This window comes from Protopterus annectens, chromosome 16.part0 (assembly GCF_019279795.1).
Source record: "Protopterus annectens isolate FY-2018-M chromosome 16.part0, PAN1.0, whole genome shotgun sequence".
NCBI classification, from domain to species: Eukaryota; Metazoa; Chordata; order Ceratodontiformes; family Protopteridae; genus Protopterus; species Protopterus annectens.
Window position 1 is genome coordinate 255,301,136 of NC_056750.1, and position 19,514 is coordinate 255,320,649.

Consider the following 19,514-nt stretch of genomic DNA (forward strand, 5'->3'; position numbering starts at 1 on the left):
GCACATTTTGTATAGTTTGTTGAAGATTTCTGCTTCTTTAAGGCTGGTAGAATGTTATTTCTTTGAGATTAAAAATCTGTTTGATTCCTTCAGATGGTGAAACAGAAGTGGAGCGTTTGTATTAATTGCGTTGTACAACTTGCGGTTTCTGATAATAATAGTCCTACTAGTATAAGCGATATGCTGTGGAGTGGTTGTTTTAAATTATGCTTGTTACAATGAGTTAGTATGATGTGAATGCACATACATTGCTAGTCTACTTATAGGCTGTTGGATAGAACTTGCTTGAGCCAAGTAATTTATACTTTAGTCCACTTTATTAATGATAAAACATATAGTCAGACGTGTGTATTTATATGGAGTGTACAGTGCAGCCATAACTCTCAATCTCTCAGAGCAAGAAACTTGGACAAAGCCAAAAATTATGTGGGACAAAGGCCCAAAAATAGGGACAGATTTTAAATATTGCTCCTGTAAACTCAGTTGCTAGAATAACAGGTTTTGCATTATTATGTATTGTTTTAGGGATATGAAGTCTGAAATTCAAATGTCTTCCACTATTTCTTATTATTTAGTGACAACAATCTTCATGTTGTTATCCCATAATTCATAGCTCTCAACCTTCCATCTACAAAATGAGGAACACTACCTCTCATAATGTGGAACAAATGGGAAAAATGTGGAGCACTTACTAATAGCTTAGTAAAAGCTTCAGCTAGGAAGCTCATAGGATGGTTTAAAATTTGATATTTTTACTTATGCAATAATTCCTTTAATTAATTAATATAATTCATTTCTATTTACCATGGATATCCTTTAAAAAAATTGCTAACACTGAATGCGTGACAGACCCTTTCGGTGTGGAACTTCAAGGAACATGGACTTTTTTAGGACTCCAAATGAGGAATGTTCCTTGTAATGAGGAACACTTGAGAGGTATGCCACAATTCCACTCGTTTTGGCATGGTTACATGATTATGGATGCAAACGGTATGTTAATCAGCATCCTGGTTTTTGGCCAGTTGTACCTACTTTTTATTGGCCTTTGTCCAGATTGTTGATGTTTCCAGGTTGAGAGGTATGGTTAGGTTAGGTGTGTAATGTGTGCATGTGCATATGGATGAATGGATGAATGTGTGTGTGTGTGTGTGTGTGTTTGTGTGTGTGTGTGTGTGTGTGTGTGTGTGTGTGTGTGCTTGCGTGCGTGCGTGTGTGTGTGTGTGTGTGTGTGTGTGTGTGTGTGTGTGTGTGTGTGTGTGTATGTGTGTGTGTGTGTCAACTGGAGTGGCTGTCACATTTTCACAGACCTCTAGATTAAGAAGCAAGCCTGCAAAAATTGGATTGGGGGACCACTAGCTACCAGGGATAACCCTAAAGACAAGAATCAGGGAGACTACAAGACACCATGGATAATCCTACTGGCATGGGTCAGGGGCAACCCTGGACACTGGGGATGACCCTACAGACGTGAATAGGGGGAACAATAGACACCAGGGATAACCCTTCCGATGTGGGTTGGAGACAATGTTAGACACCAGGGATAAACTCTCATGCTGTAACAGCACTTACACATATTAGGGATGGGGGCAATAGACACCATGGGTACTCTAACAGAGTGCTATAAAGGCACTTAATAAAAAAATACAAAAAATGGTGTGTAGAACCATTAGCCACCAGGGATAGTACAAGAAGTGTGCCTTAAGGGCACTAAAAGGGATTCCAACCCTCCCACAAAGGATATTAGTCCTCTGCACTACCACCAAACACCAGGAGCATAATGGAAACAAGAAGCATTAAAAAAGGTGAAATGGGTGGGTAAAGGTATTCAAATCCTGCACCCTTGCCACACAGACCTCAGCATTAATCCAAGACTTTTTTAACATATATTGAAGATCTTGAGTATTATTCAATGCCCAAAACAGTTTGTGGCAGGTGAGAGAGAGAGGGACAGGGAACAATAGGCGTACCTCTTAGCCTTGTAGTACAAACAATCCCTACAAAGGCAAAATTAAGGATGGAACACAATCTGGGATGGATTTTAGGTATTTCTTCTGCAAATTTAGAAACCCATAGTATAACAGCTTTTGCACTGTTATGGCTTTACTTTTAGCTATGAAGAGTGAAATTGTAATGTCTGGCATTAATAACTGACTGTAATCATCCATGATTTACAAGGACAGGAAAAAAAGCAAGGAAAGAATCCTGCTGTACATTACAGATATTAAAAAGTGAATATTTACAAGTCCAGCTGCCTTGTATTTTAAAATTAAATCATTGCCATGATCTAAAAACTATAAGAGTTGTATTATGTTTGACTGTTCTTTTTCAGACCTGTGTTTATATTAATCGTAAAAAAAGAAGCTTTGTTTATATTTACATTAGATTCTTTACAAACAAGATGAATGAACAATTACTTAAGAAATATTTAATGTAGGTATTGATTCAGTAATATTTATTTATTTAGTTAATTTTGTAAGTTTACTTAATGTGTGCTTATCTCTTTACATCCATGATGAGGTAACTGATTGCAGCATTTATAAAAATGGAGATGAATTTAATGTTATTAGAACTTCAGAAGACAATGAGCTGAGGTGCTATTTCTGTTTTTTTTTTTTTTACATGAACATGAAACAAAAACTTTTTTAACTCTGAAAAAGTGCCACGGATTTTTTTAACTGACTTTTGTTTTCTAGCATAAAAGCATTAAAGCCAAAGTAAAGCTCAGCCAGTGTTGCTATGGCTATGTAAACACAAACACACTGCTAAAGAACAGGTAAAGCAGAACTGCAAAAATCAATTCTTTGAATCAAAGCACCAGAGACTGGTACATGGTGTTTTTTCTTACTTTACCATAGCACTGACTGTACTCCCCTTTTGTCATTTGGTTTTAATTCTTTTATACTATATTTTGGGTTGTACTAGTGTGACAGACAGCAGCAAGCTTAAATAAATTACTGCGGTCAGACTGTTTTTGTTCTTTTTAGCTGACACCACAGATACTGTGAGTATGTGTTTGAATGTGTATTTGAGTGGGCAAACTGAAATACAACAAAAACTGTTTTTATAGGGCTAATGATTATGGAAAAGCAAATTGATGCAAATGGAGCCTTTACTTTCCTGTATAGTCTTAACTATTTAATTTAAGCCACTTCAAAATATTTCTACTTCTGTGCTTGCAGTGTCAGTGCAGGAGTAGCCTCTCAGTAGTTCATCAATTTCCCTGTAAAAGACAAACTGTAAGATGATGGTGGTTACCTCAGCTACAATTTTAATATGACATTTAGTCTCACTTGTGTTAAACTTATGTTTTGTTTCATTGATCCAGCTGCTTCTGCAAGTAGTGGTCTCTTGGACATTACTTTTCCCTTGAAATTGGTGTTTAATGCATGTGGCATCTGAAAATTAATACTTCAGCTTTTGTTTGACGTCATTTTTTTTAAATGTGTAATTCTGAGTGGTATTCAAATTATAATATTTGCTGTGCAATTGTTATGCTAATCGGGTATCCACATTTTTGGCCAGATGTACCTACTTTTCAAAAAAACATTGCCGAGATTTTCAATGGTTGAAAGATATGCTAATTACTGTTCTTTATTCTGCTTTTATTACTGTAAAAAATACTAATGAGAGATATAGCATGGCCTTTAAAGTATACGCAAAAGTGTATTAATACCACGTAGTTGCAGTGAAACAGTGTTGTCATTCAACTTAAATTTTTTTTCTTATTCGTGTTGTATTGCTTTTCTTCTGTATGCTCATTTGCCCTATCACTGATAACAATTAAGTCTCCCCTCATGAGATTCAGTGCATTGTTCCACATGCTAGGGATGAACGCAAGAAAATGGGGCAAGCAGTCCAGAGGAGCGCATCATCCAAGTAGCTATGAAGGTAGTCTGCTGGGATATTTGTATATGTAGGCTCTAACTCCACTACTTCTGGTGATGTGAGCACCTGCATCACAGCAGGGACTAGTAACGGTCCTCTTGTGCACATGTGTGCTCCTTTGCATGCACACTCAGAGGCTACCTTCACCAATTTAGGTAACTGCATCTCACTTCCTTCCTTTCTGTGCTCATGGTCCTCCACCCAAACCACTAGAGCAGCAGGAATACCAGTCTGGAAACCACTACACCTTCCCCCTGGATGGGCAAGTTGTAGCCTCTCATTTTCCATGCTTCCCTTCCCAGCTCTTCCAGTACCTGAGCTGCTTCTCAAACTTGGGTCATCTGGGTCACAGTCTGGGCTTTATCCCTCTGTGCCATAGAGCTGGATTCTCTGTTGTTTCATGTAAATAACCTGCTTTTTCTTGCTGTTTTTGTGTAGCTTCCAACTTCAGTCTGTAGTCAGAGCTGTCAAAAGGGCTGGAGGAAGATGCCCAGAAAGGGGGAGCCACTCTGCTGCTTCGACTGTGTTGTGTGTTCGAGAGGGATGATTGCAAATCAGACAGGTGAGTACACCTGCAGACAAGCTGCACTAGACACTGAGAATATCAGAATAATTCATGATGCAAAAATACTGTCCGCTGAACTTGTAAGAGTCCAGTCCAGAGGATAAGAAGCCTTGATTTTTTTTATCACATTGTAGGCAAAGGGTGATAATTTGACGTCTCTGCCAACAAAGTTAGAAGCTTCACAAAAACACTTAAGAATGGGTTCCTTAATGTAAACAGTGTCCACAATAACACAAACAGATTTGGTTAATTATACAGTAAGCTGACAGCCTTGCCATTACTGAATCATGACTAAAGGATAACCACGTCCTATTCTCTTTTATCTGGCAAAAATTTTCCTTATGTGGACACCTGACCAGATTCTACAATTGAGATAGGAATGCTCCTATTAATTAAAGACAATCAACACTTAGATATTGTGCAGCTAGAACAAGCTAATCACATGAGGACAATGGTTTCAACTGTCTTAAAACTGAATTGATCAAATTCAAGAATTTTTACCAGATTAAAACTACTTCAGATTAGCTTTGAATCATTGGGATCTTTTTTAAACAATAAATTTTGTATTCTACTGATTTGGGGTGGGAGTAGTTGTGTGTTGGGATGACAAGCTCTAGTTATGGATAATAGGTTCATGGTTCAGCTTGCTTCTTTAAAACAACATCTGAAAAAATAATGCCAAGTTATTTTACAGTAACACTTATAGTTTTAGAAATAACTAAATGAAGCTGTCTTTATGAATAAAGGGCCTTAACTTCATTATCTGTTCTTTTACTGAAATTTAATTAAAGCAGTTTGATGTAGCCCTAAGCAGTGTTTTAGAGAATTTAGACTAAACTCATTGGATGCTGGCCTTACTAAGTCCTTTAAACTGGTTTGCTTTGATCAAAACTTTTCAGTGATCATTGCTTCAAACTGACAGTGGGAGTACACACACACACCTGAAACGCATGTACTCAGGCTTATACAATAACATGCAAACAACATACAGTAACACACCAACAATAACGAATGTTTTCATGGAGGCAACTCCTCCTGTGTTCCCCTTTATTTTATAATTCTCATTTCAAGGTTACAACAGCTTAGAGCATAGCAATCAGTAATACACATCTCACTTTTTCTCCAGAAGGCTGCAGTCTGGCAACATATAAAACAACACAATTTGAACATTGACGCATTGTTGTTACATGACACGTCCAATAAAACATAAGCAGCTTTTCTCCTGAGTAGTAAAGCTCAAGCAACTGTGATATCATTATCATCATATTAAGTAGCAGCATTCAAATCTCAATAATATTTAGAAAGTAAATTCTCTTATTTTAGATGCACTTGCTTAGCCTAAAGCTAAACATGCATTAATTATATTTCTGAGTAGTAACGAATGCACTTTTGTCTTAGTTTGACAATCTCAGCCTGAAAGTAAACATACTGCTTTATTTTGAAGCATGCTCAAGAGTTATAAATCATAATTATATCCTACCTGTAGCAGAACATTACCCATCACATTTTTGATAATTGTTACATATGTTAATACACAAATACATTCATCTTAAAACAGCATGATAACAGTTGTGCTACAAACATCTTTTCACCAAAATACTCTTCTGACCCCCTTTATTAGTCTGTAGTCTTAATTATATAAAGATGATGTTACTATGAATCGGTATCCTGTGTTTATTAACATTATTCCCATGACCATGAAATATTCTACTGGAGATTACTACAATCAACTTCATAGCACAGTATGCATTCTGAACAAGGCACACATTTACCATATGAGTATTTTATAACATCCTGAATAATCTAGTATTTACAAAGTAGCAATTAAATGCTGGTAAATTTCAGATGTTAAGGGTATGCTAGTTATCTAAATAAATGAAAACTTGCTTTTGTGTAACAAAGGTATAACTGCAAAAGTAAGGAACTGATAAAAACAAGTATGATCCATATGACTAATTAAGTTAATAAAAATATTTTAAGCTGGTTTACTATCAAATTTGTGACCGGAGATGCTCTGCAGATGGAAAACTCGAAACAGGGATGTTCGAATTTCCATCTTGCAGAACATCTCCATGTTCGAAAGTTCATATCAGTGAATGCACTATACAATCTCTGATATGAACGCAAAGTACTGTACAGAGATTGCGGTACAGTGCGGTTTGGAAACTCATCCCTTTCCTCATTGTAGTGCGATCTTGGAATTGGAATACATAGTTAGCAGTGGGTGTGGGGAGGTACAGGGGGGCACAGCCCCCTGCAAAAACATGATGTGAGGTATAAGAGTTTCATATACCTGTGCTCCTATACGGACATCATGTGATCTTTTCGGAGACAATGTCAAATCTTCTGAAGTCGATCATCACTAAAAAGTGTATATAGCACAGAATAGACATTCTTCCCCTCTAATGTTTATTTTAAATAGGGTCAAATTAATGTCTATTCCATTCTAAAATCCAAATATACCAATAAGGTGAAGATAAGACTCAAAATGTCCACAGATTAAATTATAAAAAAAAATTAAGCTGCCTAGAGGCTTACCTAACCTTTTGAGGGAATAAGAATATATGTTGTCTCAGAGATATGGTTCAAACACCTACCCTGCATTCCACAAGTACCTTATTACAACACTTCCCACTCAGACCATCTACGTGACCAATGATGATATATCCATTTTCATAAGACAGCCCTTCAGAAGTAGAGTTAGCGAAACAAATTGTAGGCATAACATCCTCCACATCAGGCTAACAATAAACATCACAAACTGCAATTTTGTAGCAAATTACAGATCTCATTCATATCACTTCAAGAACATGACGACTTATTTGCTAAGTTTATAACCCTCCCCACATTAAGAAATACTTTTTAACTCAGTGACCTCTAATTATCCTTCCATTGACTGAGAAGACCCTGCCTCAGCCAATAACTGGGTTCAAAAATGACTGGACTTCATAAACTTTAACAATCTTAAACAAATCATAATGATACCAGCAAGGGAGAAAACATACATTCGGTGCAAATTAGATATGAGGGATATCCTTAAGTAGAAACTCTACAATAACTGAGTGGAAGAGTCAAACAATTAGGAAATGATTAAACTAAAACAAAGAGCATAAAAGTTTTCAAACTTTATCCAAGTGGATGCAACAACATTAAGGACATCTCTATCCAAAAATAGAAACTCAGTAAACAACCAAAAGTAGCAACGTTTCATTTGAGGTAAAACATATCAAGTCAGGTAACAGAAATAAGGCCTTCGATAATAATATCCAAAAATTAAAGGAATGGAATAAACATTTACTCCGCTAGAATAAAATGGCATCATCATAACACAGTCAGCAGATACAATTAGCACACTATTATGCAGATTTGGAGCAAATTACAGTTTACAAATGAAAACCATATCCCCTCTTTCTTCCTCCAACAAGATCTTACACAAAATTACACCTGAAATGGTTAACATCTTTCCTCACTAAGGTCAGAAATACCAGTTCTCTGGGACCTGATGAGATATCAGGAAGTACAATTTATAAAATCAAAAATAATCAAATGCAGTCCCTTATGCTCACTCATAACAGATCATTAAAAGGTGGTTATGTCCTTGATGTCTAGAAGATGGTTCTAAACCACAACAGAGACCCTCCCACAGACCCCATTATTAACAGGCCAATTAGCCTCACAAGCATGTTGTGCCAGATGATGATGAAGAGAATCCAAACATGATATGTTCAACCAAAAAAAAGCTCCTGATCTATATGTCTAACCTTGTGGTCACTTTTAATTTCTCCATTTTATGGGCCTGTACATTACCACAGATATTTTCAACCTTGCATAACTTGTACTAGTTTAATGAATGTCATTTATAGCAGAGACAGCTAATTTAGTGACGTCATAACATTTTTGAATAAATTACTCATATAAAGCATATTGCCTTGCATGTCAGACTGTTAAGTTGCTCTGAAGATTGGATTAAGGTATTGCCTTTTCTTGACCATGGCTTAACTGTACAAGAACAATGGCTCACAACTGAGGAAACAAAATAGTGGGATTGTAACCAAACATTCCCAGGCTTCACTTGTATTTAACTGTGTAAAATGAACTGCAAAGCAGTAACAAAATATCTTTTCCAATGTAAAATGAAAGACTTGTGACAAGAGAGTATGAAACAAAGTGTGTTTTGTTTATATTCTGTTATCCACACTGGAGCCCTTAGAATATCATTCATTTATTTAAACAAGTAAATGATGGCTTTGAATATGTGCAGTGCTTCGTCAACAGCAAATTGAATCACAGCTGTATATCAACAGAAGAAACATGTCTGTACTTCATGTATGTTAAAGTTAATAATTGCAGCACATTGTTTAGTTATCAGAGAACAGAAGGCAGATTAATACACCCTATGTTATGAATAATGTAAGTTTGCACTGTGCAGGAGTGATACCTACCTTTTGTAGCAATAATAAAGTTCTCTCGCACTGTTAGGGATACTAGTGGCTAAAGCAGGTTTGCACCCTTCAGGATTTGTACAAATATTAACTAGAATACATTTTGGGCAGCTCACTATGTATTCTGATGGAAGACTAACCATAACTAAGCAAATATGAATGGGAATTATCCATATGCACATAACATTTGGCACTATAATCAGACAATTTTGCACAAAGACAGCACACATAAAACAGTGTAATTTATTTGGATTTTGTAAATATGAGTTACTTTTTGACATAAATGATCTTTCCTCTTGCAGATGCTACAAACTGCATATCTTGTCCTGAAGAGTACTGGTCGGATGCTGCCCATGAGAAATGTGTGCCAAAAATCACTGAGTTCCTGTCATATGAAGAGCCTTTGGGCACGGCACTGACTGCCTTTGCTATATTATTTTCACTGGTTACTGTTTCAGTGATTGGAACATTCCTCCACTTCCGTGAAACACCAATAGTTAAAGCTAACAATCGTGAAATCAGTTACTTACTGCTTCTTTCGTTATTGATGTGCTTTTTGTGTTCCCTTCTATTTATTGGTCAACCTCAAACTCTGAGCTGCATGCTCCGCCAGGCAGCATTTGGAATTGTGTTCTCCTTATGTCTATCTTCTATCCTTGCAAAAACATTTATTGTTATAATTGCATTCAGAGCTACAAAGCCTGGTAGCAGTTTGAAGAGGTGGGTGGGATCCAGGGTACCATATTCAGTTGTGACCATCTGCTCTTCACTTCAGGTTTTGATTTGCATGTTTTGGATGGTGACCTCTCCTTCTTTCAGTGAATGGAACAAGGAAGTGGAAGAGGGAAAAATCATTATTCAGTGTAATGAAGGGTCAGCAGTAAGTTTCTGGTTCATATTGGGATATCTTGGGATTTTGGGAAGCATCAGCCTCATCCTGGCATTCTTTGCCAGGAAGCTTCCAGACAGCTTTAATGAAGCTAAGTTTATCACATTTAGTATGCTGGTTTTTGCCAGTGTGTGGCTGTCTTTTATCCCTGCGTACCTAACCACAAAAGGAAAGGCCATGGTAGCTGTGGAAATATTTGCAATCCTGTGTTCTACAGCAGGTATACTTTTCTGTATATTTTCCCCAAAGTGTTACATTATTTTATTGAAGCCTGAAAGAAATACCCGCCAATATCTAATGGGAAAGGACAATTCCACTTAAATGGGCTGATTGTACTCTGAATAACTGTTTGAGTGATGTTATGTCAGCTGCTTATCTAAATTGATATGCATAAGCTTTTTTATTGTATATTTACCCCTTCCTTCCTTCCTTCCCTCCTTCCTTCCTTCCTTCCTTCCTTCCTTCCTTCCTTCCTTCCTTCCTTCCTTCCTTCCTTCCTCCTTCCTTCCTTCCTTCCTTCCTTCCTTCCTTCCTTCCTTCCTTCCCTCCTTCCTTCCTTCCTTCCTTTCTTCCTTCCTTCCTTCCTTCCTTCCTTCCTTCCTTCCTTCCTGTCATTCTGGCAGCCAACAGATGTCCCAGTACCCTACATTCTACACTGGGTCTAACTGCACTCCAATTCACATCCCCCCCAGTCAAATGCCCAAATTTATGCTGAGGCCAGGTAGGAACTTAAGGGCATCCAGGGGGGAGGTCTGCTCTCCATCTTTTAGTTGGGGGGGGTATACATGACATACCCACTATTCCCCCATTTTTCCCATCCCCTTCCCTCTGTTTGTTGACTTATGTTCAAGAGGAACTCCCCTCCTTAGACCATGCTTCCCCTCAGAGAGTATCATTGACAAATGCCCCCTCTCCGGATGGGTGGGTCCACCCCTCCGTGCTACTCTATCAGTCACCTGAGCCACTAATTGAATCTGGGTCACCTGTGCTATAGTCTGGGCTTTATCCCACCACACCATTGGGGCAGCAAGAAGATAGGCATAAGCTTTGATCAAAAGCAGTACATCGTCTAATTATAATTACATAAAGAGTAATAATTGTTTGGCAGATAAAATGTGTATAAAACAACAAAAGCATTATGACAGGATGATGTTTGTATTTGTTTACTGAATTCTTTTAAAATTTTATAACTAAAGATATATCTCAAGCTGCAAAAAAAAAAAAAACGATGTGCACGTCTGAGTGATGAACCATGAAAAAGAAATGCATTTGTCTTTAGAGTTAAAAAAATGCATTTTTGTTTTTGCTTGGATATGTCAATATTTCTAATGGGTATATATAAATATATTCAGTGAATGAGTGTTTCCGTTTTACATGCATACATATGTGAAACCATGTATATAATGCCATAATAACATTTAAATAATCTGCATTTTTACTTTAAAGCAGATTCACTGTACTTATATGGTAAGCTGGATATAGATATAAAAGAAATATTTGTCTTACTACATGCATACATACATACAAGTGTTGCAGGTTTGCAATAAACCATATCCTCCAACAGTGTGTGAATTTAAGGGTGATTAGTCAATGCATGGGGTGCATTATTAGTGCCCCTAATGGCACCCAGTCATTAATGAATCTCAATAGTGATACAATATTGTACTTATTATAAGCACTGTGTTAAAATAGATTACCAGAAAATGTGGTAATGACTGATTTAGTAAGAAATAGTGTATCCTTCCAACATATGAGTGTCGCTGGCTAAACAGCTTACACACTCCCTTCTGATGTAGGAAAGATGAGAAGACTGTAGGTTCTATTCCCAGGCAGGCTGCTTAGAATCATATTTCACTACTGACTCACTCACCATCTGAGGTAGGAGACATTAAAGCAAAGCCCTCTCTACCCAAGTTGCTTGCTGCTCAGGTGGATATCAGATTCCTGTTTATAAGATCAATAGTGTTTCCTCAGTTTGCTAGTTAAAGTTCCTTTCCTAAAGCAGTTAAAGCATTCTATATAATTTCCCTACAATTGTCACTGGGGTCTTGTATGATCAGTCTTGTCAACAAATTAAAATAAAATAAATAAATAAAATGCTGACATATGAAGAGCTCTTGGGCAGAGGACCAATTGTCTTCATTATTTTATTTTCACTGGTTCTTATTTCATTGATTGGAACCTTTGTCCACTTTCTGTAAAACGATTAAAGCTAACCATCACAAATTCAGAGATACAATGGCTACACTGCCCTATAGAGGTACATTGAAAGTTATTTGATGAATAGTAAAGTCATGAATCTCATAAAGTTTCCAACCCTTACAACAGAGAGTATTAATTGTACTTCTCACCCAGTCCCTATATTCCATTTATTAGGGCTGATTATTTATTTGTTGGGATTCTGTCCCATTTAGACCTGCATTACTATTTTAGGATACTTTGCATTGTTTTTATAAATCTGGAAGGTTATCTCAGTTAAGTGTTTTGTTAATATTTAGGGGAGCTGAGTTCTTGTAATTGACTAACATTTTTTATGTACTGGTTAGGAATAGTGTACTTTTATTAGTATTGAGGACATTTGTTTTTAGCTTTATAGGTTCTTACTAGGCATGCAGTCCAGCATATTATTGAAGTGGATAGACCAAATTCCCATCTACACTGGAGCATTGTCTGTTTTAGTGACTTGCTCAGTCACACTATAGGCAAATGGAGGCTTAGGGAATCAAACCTACAACTACTGGAAACAACTCATTAACAACTCATACGCTTAAATCTCTACATTAACTACCAGATTTACCCAGCCTGTCAAAACTATTGTGATTAACCCATGGGTGCATGTATGGAACTATTATGTGCTCCAGCCCTCAAGAGGCAAACAGCCATGTGTCATAAACACTTCTATATTATTCCTTGAGACTTTCCAAGCTGCAGCCAAGTCCTCTAGTACTGTCTATTTTACCCCACAGATATGAAATATATGTATTAAAGGATTCACTATACAATCTCGAAATAGTGAAATGTCGAATTTCAGTATTTCAAGACTGAATAGTCGAAAAACCACATACACAAATACTACAATCGTGACCATTCACACACACACACACACACACACACACACACACACACACACACACACACACACAAACCAGGACATAATCACACACACACACACACACGCATACAACTCTAACTAAACAAACATAACAACACACACAAACACACTTAACCTCTGGAGATTTATAACTGTTTTTATTATGCTGTGCCCTTTACTGGCTTTGCTTTCTATGTCAAAAGGTGGAAGGAAATAGGTTTCAATAAGATATATTTTGATGATATTTAAATGTGTTTGTTTCAGGATTTACTTTATATGTTATATGGTTACTTGCTGATGTGGGTGGAATAATTCTTATCATGTTTTTGAACTAAAATACCATTTCAGTCTATTTTTTATGGAAAGTCAATTGTTATTTTTGGGGAGGTTTCTGTTAGGCTGCCATTTTGCTTTTATCTTCAGAGGTTATTGCATATAATGTTAGTGCTTTCCTTAGATAATTATCATCTGGCAGTTTAACATAGTTAAAACTATTAGTTGCTAATAAGCTTTTTTCTGTGGTCATGAGTTTGATTCCCTGAATCTCTACTTGCAAGCTACACAACTGCAAGCAAGTCTTATGACTAGACATAGCTCATTGGATTTCCCATGAGGCATTTGGATTTACTGGGTTTACCTGTTGAATGAATTAATAAAAATGTATTAGTTACATTATTTGGATTTTAGTGCATTTTATGTGCTGTGTTTATTTGTTAAGATATTAGTGCATGGAATTCTCCAGTATGCTTTTCAAAGAGTTTCATTGTAATGATTTTAGTTTTTACTTATAGTTCAAACAGTTTTTAATGTTGTTAAGTTTCTGTTTATACTTCACTGTATTTTCCACACTGTGTGTTGTCCTTTTTTTGTTGTCTATAGACTATTTTAAGTTGATCTTATGGATCAATGTGTTTCATTACTTTTTTGACTGTTGAAGAAACCAAAAGGAGCAACTAGGCTGATGCAGAGTCACAAGTATAAATGAAAAGCAAAATCCTCAGGTTAAAATCCAAATGAAAGGCAAAATCCTCAGGTTAAAATCCAACTTTAATTCCACTGCAGGTCAGATAAGCGCTTTCACTCATTCATTTGAGCTTCATCAGATCATGTAACAAAGACCTTCAAGTACATAGGCTACATTTATACAGTTAAAACATCTCCTATTGGCCTATCAAAAGCTGCTTCTTGTTTACATATTCATGAGTTAATCTAAGCTTAAAAGTATATGCACATATAAACATGCTGAGATGTATAAAATGACAAAGTAAATATAAAAAACATATAAAAACTCTCCATGAACACTCAAGATGCTCTGATAAATATGTATATATAGAGATATATATGTCAAAAGAAATATATTTCAAGGGGTAAAAACATATATGTTCCATCATTTATTATAAAATCTACAAACATTCCTCCGTTTGTTTAACATAGGTTTAATGGAGGCTCTCTCATTGAGACCTAAACCCCTATCTGCTCTCAATCTAACTATCCACATACTCTCCTTGCTCTCAGTATGGTTCCTGATGTCACCTCCTCGTATACTGAGTTTAATATTCTCAAGAGCTCTAAATAAGAAATAATGTTCAGGACCTGCTTGGGCTACGTGCTTAGCTAAGGCATTGTGAGGTGAAGCCTTCCTAATGTGGTAAAGATGTTCTCTTATCCTGTCTTTAAAACGACGATTGGTTTTGCCAACATAAAATGCATCACATATTTGGCACACTGCCAAATAAACTATATGAGTAGTATCACAGGTAGCTAGTGGGGACTAAACCCTCTTTTTTATATAGGAATAAATTAAATTTAAGGAGAATGCTATGCTATTCAAAAAGGGATGAATGGTCAATGCCTCTTGAACACACAAAACCATGTGGACGCTGTAATTATTGTAATTCTCTTGACCCCAGTCCATTTTTTGAACATCCTGACATGCACACTAACTTTAGCATACGTGCTGTAGCTACCTGTGATACTACTCATATAGTTTATTTGGCAGTGTGCCAAATATGTGATGCATTTTATGTTGGCAAAACCAATCGTCGTTTTAAAGACAGGATAAGAGAACATCTTTACCACATTAGGAAGGCTTCACCTCACAATGCCTTAGCTAAGCACGTAGCCCAAGCAGGTCCTGAACATTATTTCTTATTTAGAGCTCTTGAGAATATTAAACCCAGTATATGAGGAGGTGACATCAGGAACCATACTGAGAGCAAGGAGAGTATGTGGATAGTTAGATTGAGAGCAGATAGGGGTTTAGGTCTCAATGAGAGAGCCTCCATTAAACCTATGTTAAACAAACGGAGGAATGTTTGTAGATTTTATAATAAATGATGGAACATATATGTTTTTACCCCTTGAAATATCTTTCTTTTAACATATATATCTCTATATATACATATTTATCAGAGCATCTTGAGTGTTCATGGAGAGTTTTTATATGTTTTTTATATTTACTTTGTCATTTTATACATCTCAGCATGTTTATATGTGCATATACTTTTAAGCTTAGATTAACTCATGAATATGTAAACAAGAAGCAGCTTTTGATAGGCCAATAGGAGATGTTTTAACTGTATAAATGTAGCCTATGTACTTGAAGGTCTTTGTTACATGATCTGATGAAGCTCAAATGAATGAGTGAAAGCGCTTATCTGACCTGCAGTGGAATTAAAGTTGGATTTTAACCTGAGGATTTTGCCTTTCATTTGGATTTTAACCTGAGGATTTTGCTTTTCATTTATACTTGTGACTCTGCATCAGCCTAGTTGCTCCTTTTGGTTTCTTCAATATTATTTAAGTTTTTCTGGAGCACTGGGCGTTTATCCTGTTTGTCAGCGAGTGGTTTGTTCCTGTTTTATTACTTTTTTGACTGTGTTGCATAGATTTGGTCAGTTTACGATGCAGCAAAATGGCAGATATGGTTTGATAACATAGCTAGAGTACAGATGCACCTTTTATTATATGACAGGAGTATAGATACATGTTTTATTTCAGATATATACATATTTATCTGGTACTTTATTATGAATATATGTTGGTTTAGAGAATGAGTCACAAAAACAAGTTTTCTGATTATATAAAGTACAAGACATTTCATGTATCATACAAACCAGATCCCAAAATGTTTCATTTTTTTTAATTTTCTTTTTTTAGTTTGAATTACTGTTTTATATTCAATTCAGTAGGTGCATTAAATACCTAAGTTCTCTATTAAAAAAGCTTTGCTTAATTTCCTCAGAACCATAGCTAGATTATATGGTCCCCAGTACAGTTTACCTATATGGCACCCCTCTCAACTCTAACTTGAGTGTAGTTCTTCTGTACTCACATTGTAGTAAATTGTTTGCTATAACTATAACAAACAGTCTGCTACAGTTAAAAGTCCACACATGATGGGCTTCACCCACTACCGCAAATACTGCACTGACATTAATTTCTAATTACCGGTACTAACCCCCAACAACATCGTCATCTGCCAATCATGCCCCATAACACCTTGCAACTGGGACAGCAAATCCATTTACCCCACCCCTAGCTATTCCTTTGGGTTTCCTGTTATACATTTTTAGTAATTTTAAGCTTTGTTGTATTTTAGGCAATTCTGAGTTTTATGTTTAACTGGACAACTGTGGTTGTTATTAAGATTTTTCTCTCATTGTAATTTAATGTAGTGTTTTGTTAGTTTAATGTTATTAAACTTAGATTTTTTCTTTAAATCAAGGTCTTGTTTTTTCAAGTGGTTGGTTGTATTCAAATTTTTATTCTATTTTCTGTTAGCTTACATTAACATTTTAATTCATCCAAGGACAAATTTAATCTCTATGGTAATGATGTATATAGGAGTAATTGTTTCTTGAGTTTTAATATTTATTTTTGGATATGTGATGTGTGTATTTTTAAGCTTTACATAATGGGGCTTAGGTACCATAATTAGCTGTGGGCTTAAACTGGTTAGCTTGCCTGATAAAGTACACAGAGAGGTAGTAAAATGACAGTGTACATTGAACAATAATAAATAAAAGCTTCTATACTTTGTGTCAGAGTATCGCATCCTTTTATTAGTGTATGTTGTTAAGCTATATAACTGGAATTCATAAAGATTAATATGACTTTGTTTCTGATTCTTGACTTCAGCCATCTGAATCAAAATTTAAAGAAAAAAAGAAATGGACGGCACAGTGGTAGTGTTGTTGCCTCACAGCAAGAAGTTCTTCAGTTCAATTCTCGGCTGGGGTGCCTTCTGTGTAGAGTCGGCATGTCCTCTCTGTGTTCGTGGGGATTTCCTCTGGGTGCTCCAGTTTCCTCCCACAGTATAAAGACATGCGTCTAGAGCGTTTCTCCCCAGGTCTCCACTGAAAATTGGCTTTATTCCAAGTTGGACTTTCCAGGTAAACAAATGAAAAATAAATAAAAATAAATAAATCTTTATGATGGTCATAGTGCAATGTATTCTACCATGTGTGTAAGCAGGAGATTGGATATCCTGGGTGCCAACCTGCACATCAAGATAGCCAAACCATCCAAGAGATTCCTTCACTTTCATGTGGGAGCCTGTCTTTATCAGTTCAGAAACCTAGATGTTTGTTCCACCACAGTCCCCTGGGTGTTTGCCAAATGCATGGATCCAGTCACTGCCCATATGCAACTGATAGGAATAAAAATGTTTATCTTTCTGGATGACTGGTCTAGGGACTGACTCATGACTGCTTCTACCATGTAGAAACTAATCATCACAAGGCAATACATGTGCCTGTCTTTGGGGAATCACCATAAATGTGGGAAATTCACAAATGTAACCCTGTCAGAACCTGTCATTCATCAGCTATGAATTGGACACTATGCAACAAGTGGCTATCTTACCTATCAACTATAGTTTAAGCTGTGACAGATGTATGCCATGACCCAAAACTAGATACCACAGTTCTCAGAGTTTTTGTTCTAATACAGAGGCATAACTAACCTAAGAATCACTTGGGATTACTCTCCCTAATAGTGCCACTCCTCTCCAGCTCTTCATTTGAAGAACAAACAAAAATGCTGTACTGGCATAACAATCAGGTGGCCAGATACATGCACCCTCCTACCTGCTGCCCATCAATACAAGAGCAAAAAAGAAAAACATTTTTGGATGATGTACCTGGGGTTATTGAAATGCAGGAGCTAATCGGGGCCCATTTCTGCATCTTGTCCCTGACCCTCCTACCTCAGATTTTTGTAAAAAAGAAAAAATATTTTTTTTTCTTTTAAACTATAGCAAACTGCATGATACGAATATAGCAAGCCATTCCTGCATGGAGATAGTTAAAAAAAAAGAAACAAATGTTTCTTTTACTTTTAAGCTCTAGCAAACTGCTTGTTACAAATGCAGCAAGCAGTTGCTACCATTTAGACCACACACACAGTGATACAGTGCTCTGGTTATTCTTAAAAGAAAAGAAAGAAAACAATCTTTTCTTTTTTAGTTTTAAACTATAGCAAACTGCATGCTGCAATGTAGTAAGCAGCTGCTATGGTTTAGATGACACATGGAGTGGAACCCTAGTATCTCTGGCCATCACTGGAAGTGGAGAAACCAAATGATAAATTGGTGGGATTGAGTGTCTGGGTGAGGCAGTCTCGATGGGTCTGACAACAGGTGATAGTGCTGAGGAAGAAGAAGAAGAAGTAGTGGCTTCATCTTTAAATGGGACCAAAGCTGGGGAAACCAAATCTAGCAGAGCCAAAATGGGGATATGAGAATCACCTTGGCTCTCCACATCTTAGCTTTCTGTGCAATTCTCGGTATGAGTAGAACTGGCAGGAAAGCATACAGGAGCCTGAGGGCCAATCATAGAGAAATGCATCTCTTAGAGGTGTCCTTCCTGAAGGACAATGGAAAAGCAGCTGCAGCATTTAGTATTGGAGGGTGAAGTCAAGTGACTGCAACAAGGCTTGCCCCATTTGCAAAAAATGTGTAGGGTTATTAATTTGTTGAAAGACCATTCATGTGGGAGCAGAATTTTCCTGCTCAACTTTTCTGCACTGACGTTAGATATCCCTGGGATGTATGTTTCTATCAGAAAGAAATGTGAAGGTATGGCCCATTCCCAAACCCTTATGGCTTCTTGACAAAAGAGGTAGACTCATGTTCTGCCCTGCTTGCTGGTTTACCATACCATTGCTATACTGTCTGAGTGGATGGATACTGCACTTTGAGGTAGCATGTCCTGAAATGCCTATAACACTATGAAGACCATTTTCATTTCCAATTCATTTATATGCAATTAAACCTCCAACACTTATTTGGGATGGGGTGAAGGGGACAACAGCCCTGAGTGCTAGGTGTTAGGGGGCATGATAGGATGGGCCATCCACTGAATGCACCATCCCAATCATTCTTCAGTGCATACCAGCTTTTAAAAGCCTGTATCACATTTGTGGTTCTCAGAAAACTTCCAGCAGGAAGTCTTACCAAAGCAAAACAGTCTAGTTTTCCTTACGGGCAAGTAGTCAAAGAACAGTCTAAATTTTCATATCTGATTTCTGTGATTTTAACCTTTTTAATAGAGTACTTTCATTCAGGATCCAGTTATTCTTACATAAAGGTCCATTTAGCTGCCATTTCATTATATCACCAATGATTTCCACCATCCTCTT

At 36.7% G+C, this 19,514-nt stretch overlaps 1 protein-coding gene across 1 annotated transcript in view; it reads left to right on the forward strand.

The window, feature by feature from the left end:
* The window catches only part of LOC122790585 (extracellular calcium-sensing receptor-like), a 119,692-nt gene extending 109,590 nt beyond the window's left edge, over positions 1 to 10,102 (forward strand). Inside the window, exons 4-5 of the mRNA XM_044058111.1 lie at positions 4,324 to 4,447; positions 9,195 to 10,102. Coding sequence (XP_043914046.1) covers positions 4,324 to 4,447; positions 9,195 to 10,102 — 1,032 coding nt within the window. The remainder of the gene's footprint in view (positions 1 to 4,323; positions 4,448 to 9,194) is intronic.
* The last annotated feature ends 9,412 nt before the right edge of the window (positions 10,103 to 19,514 follow it).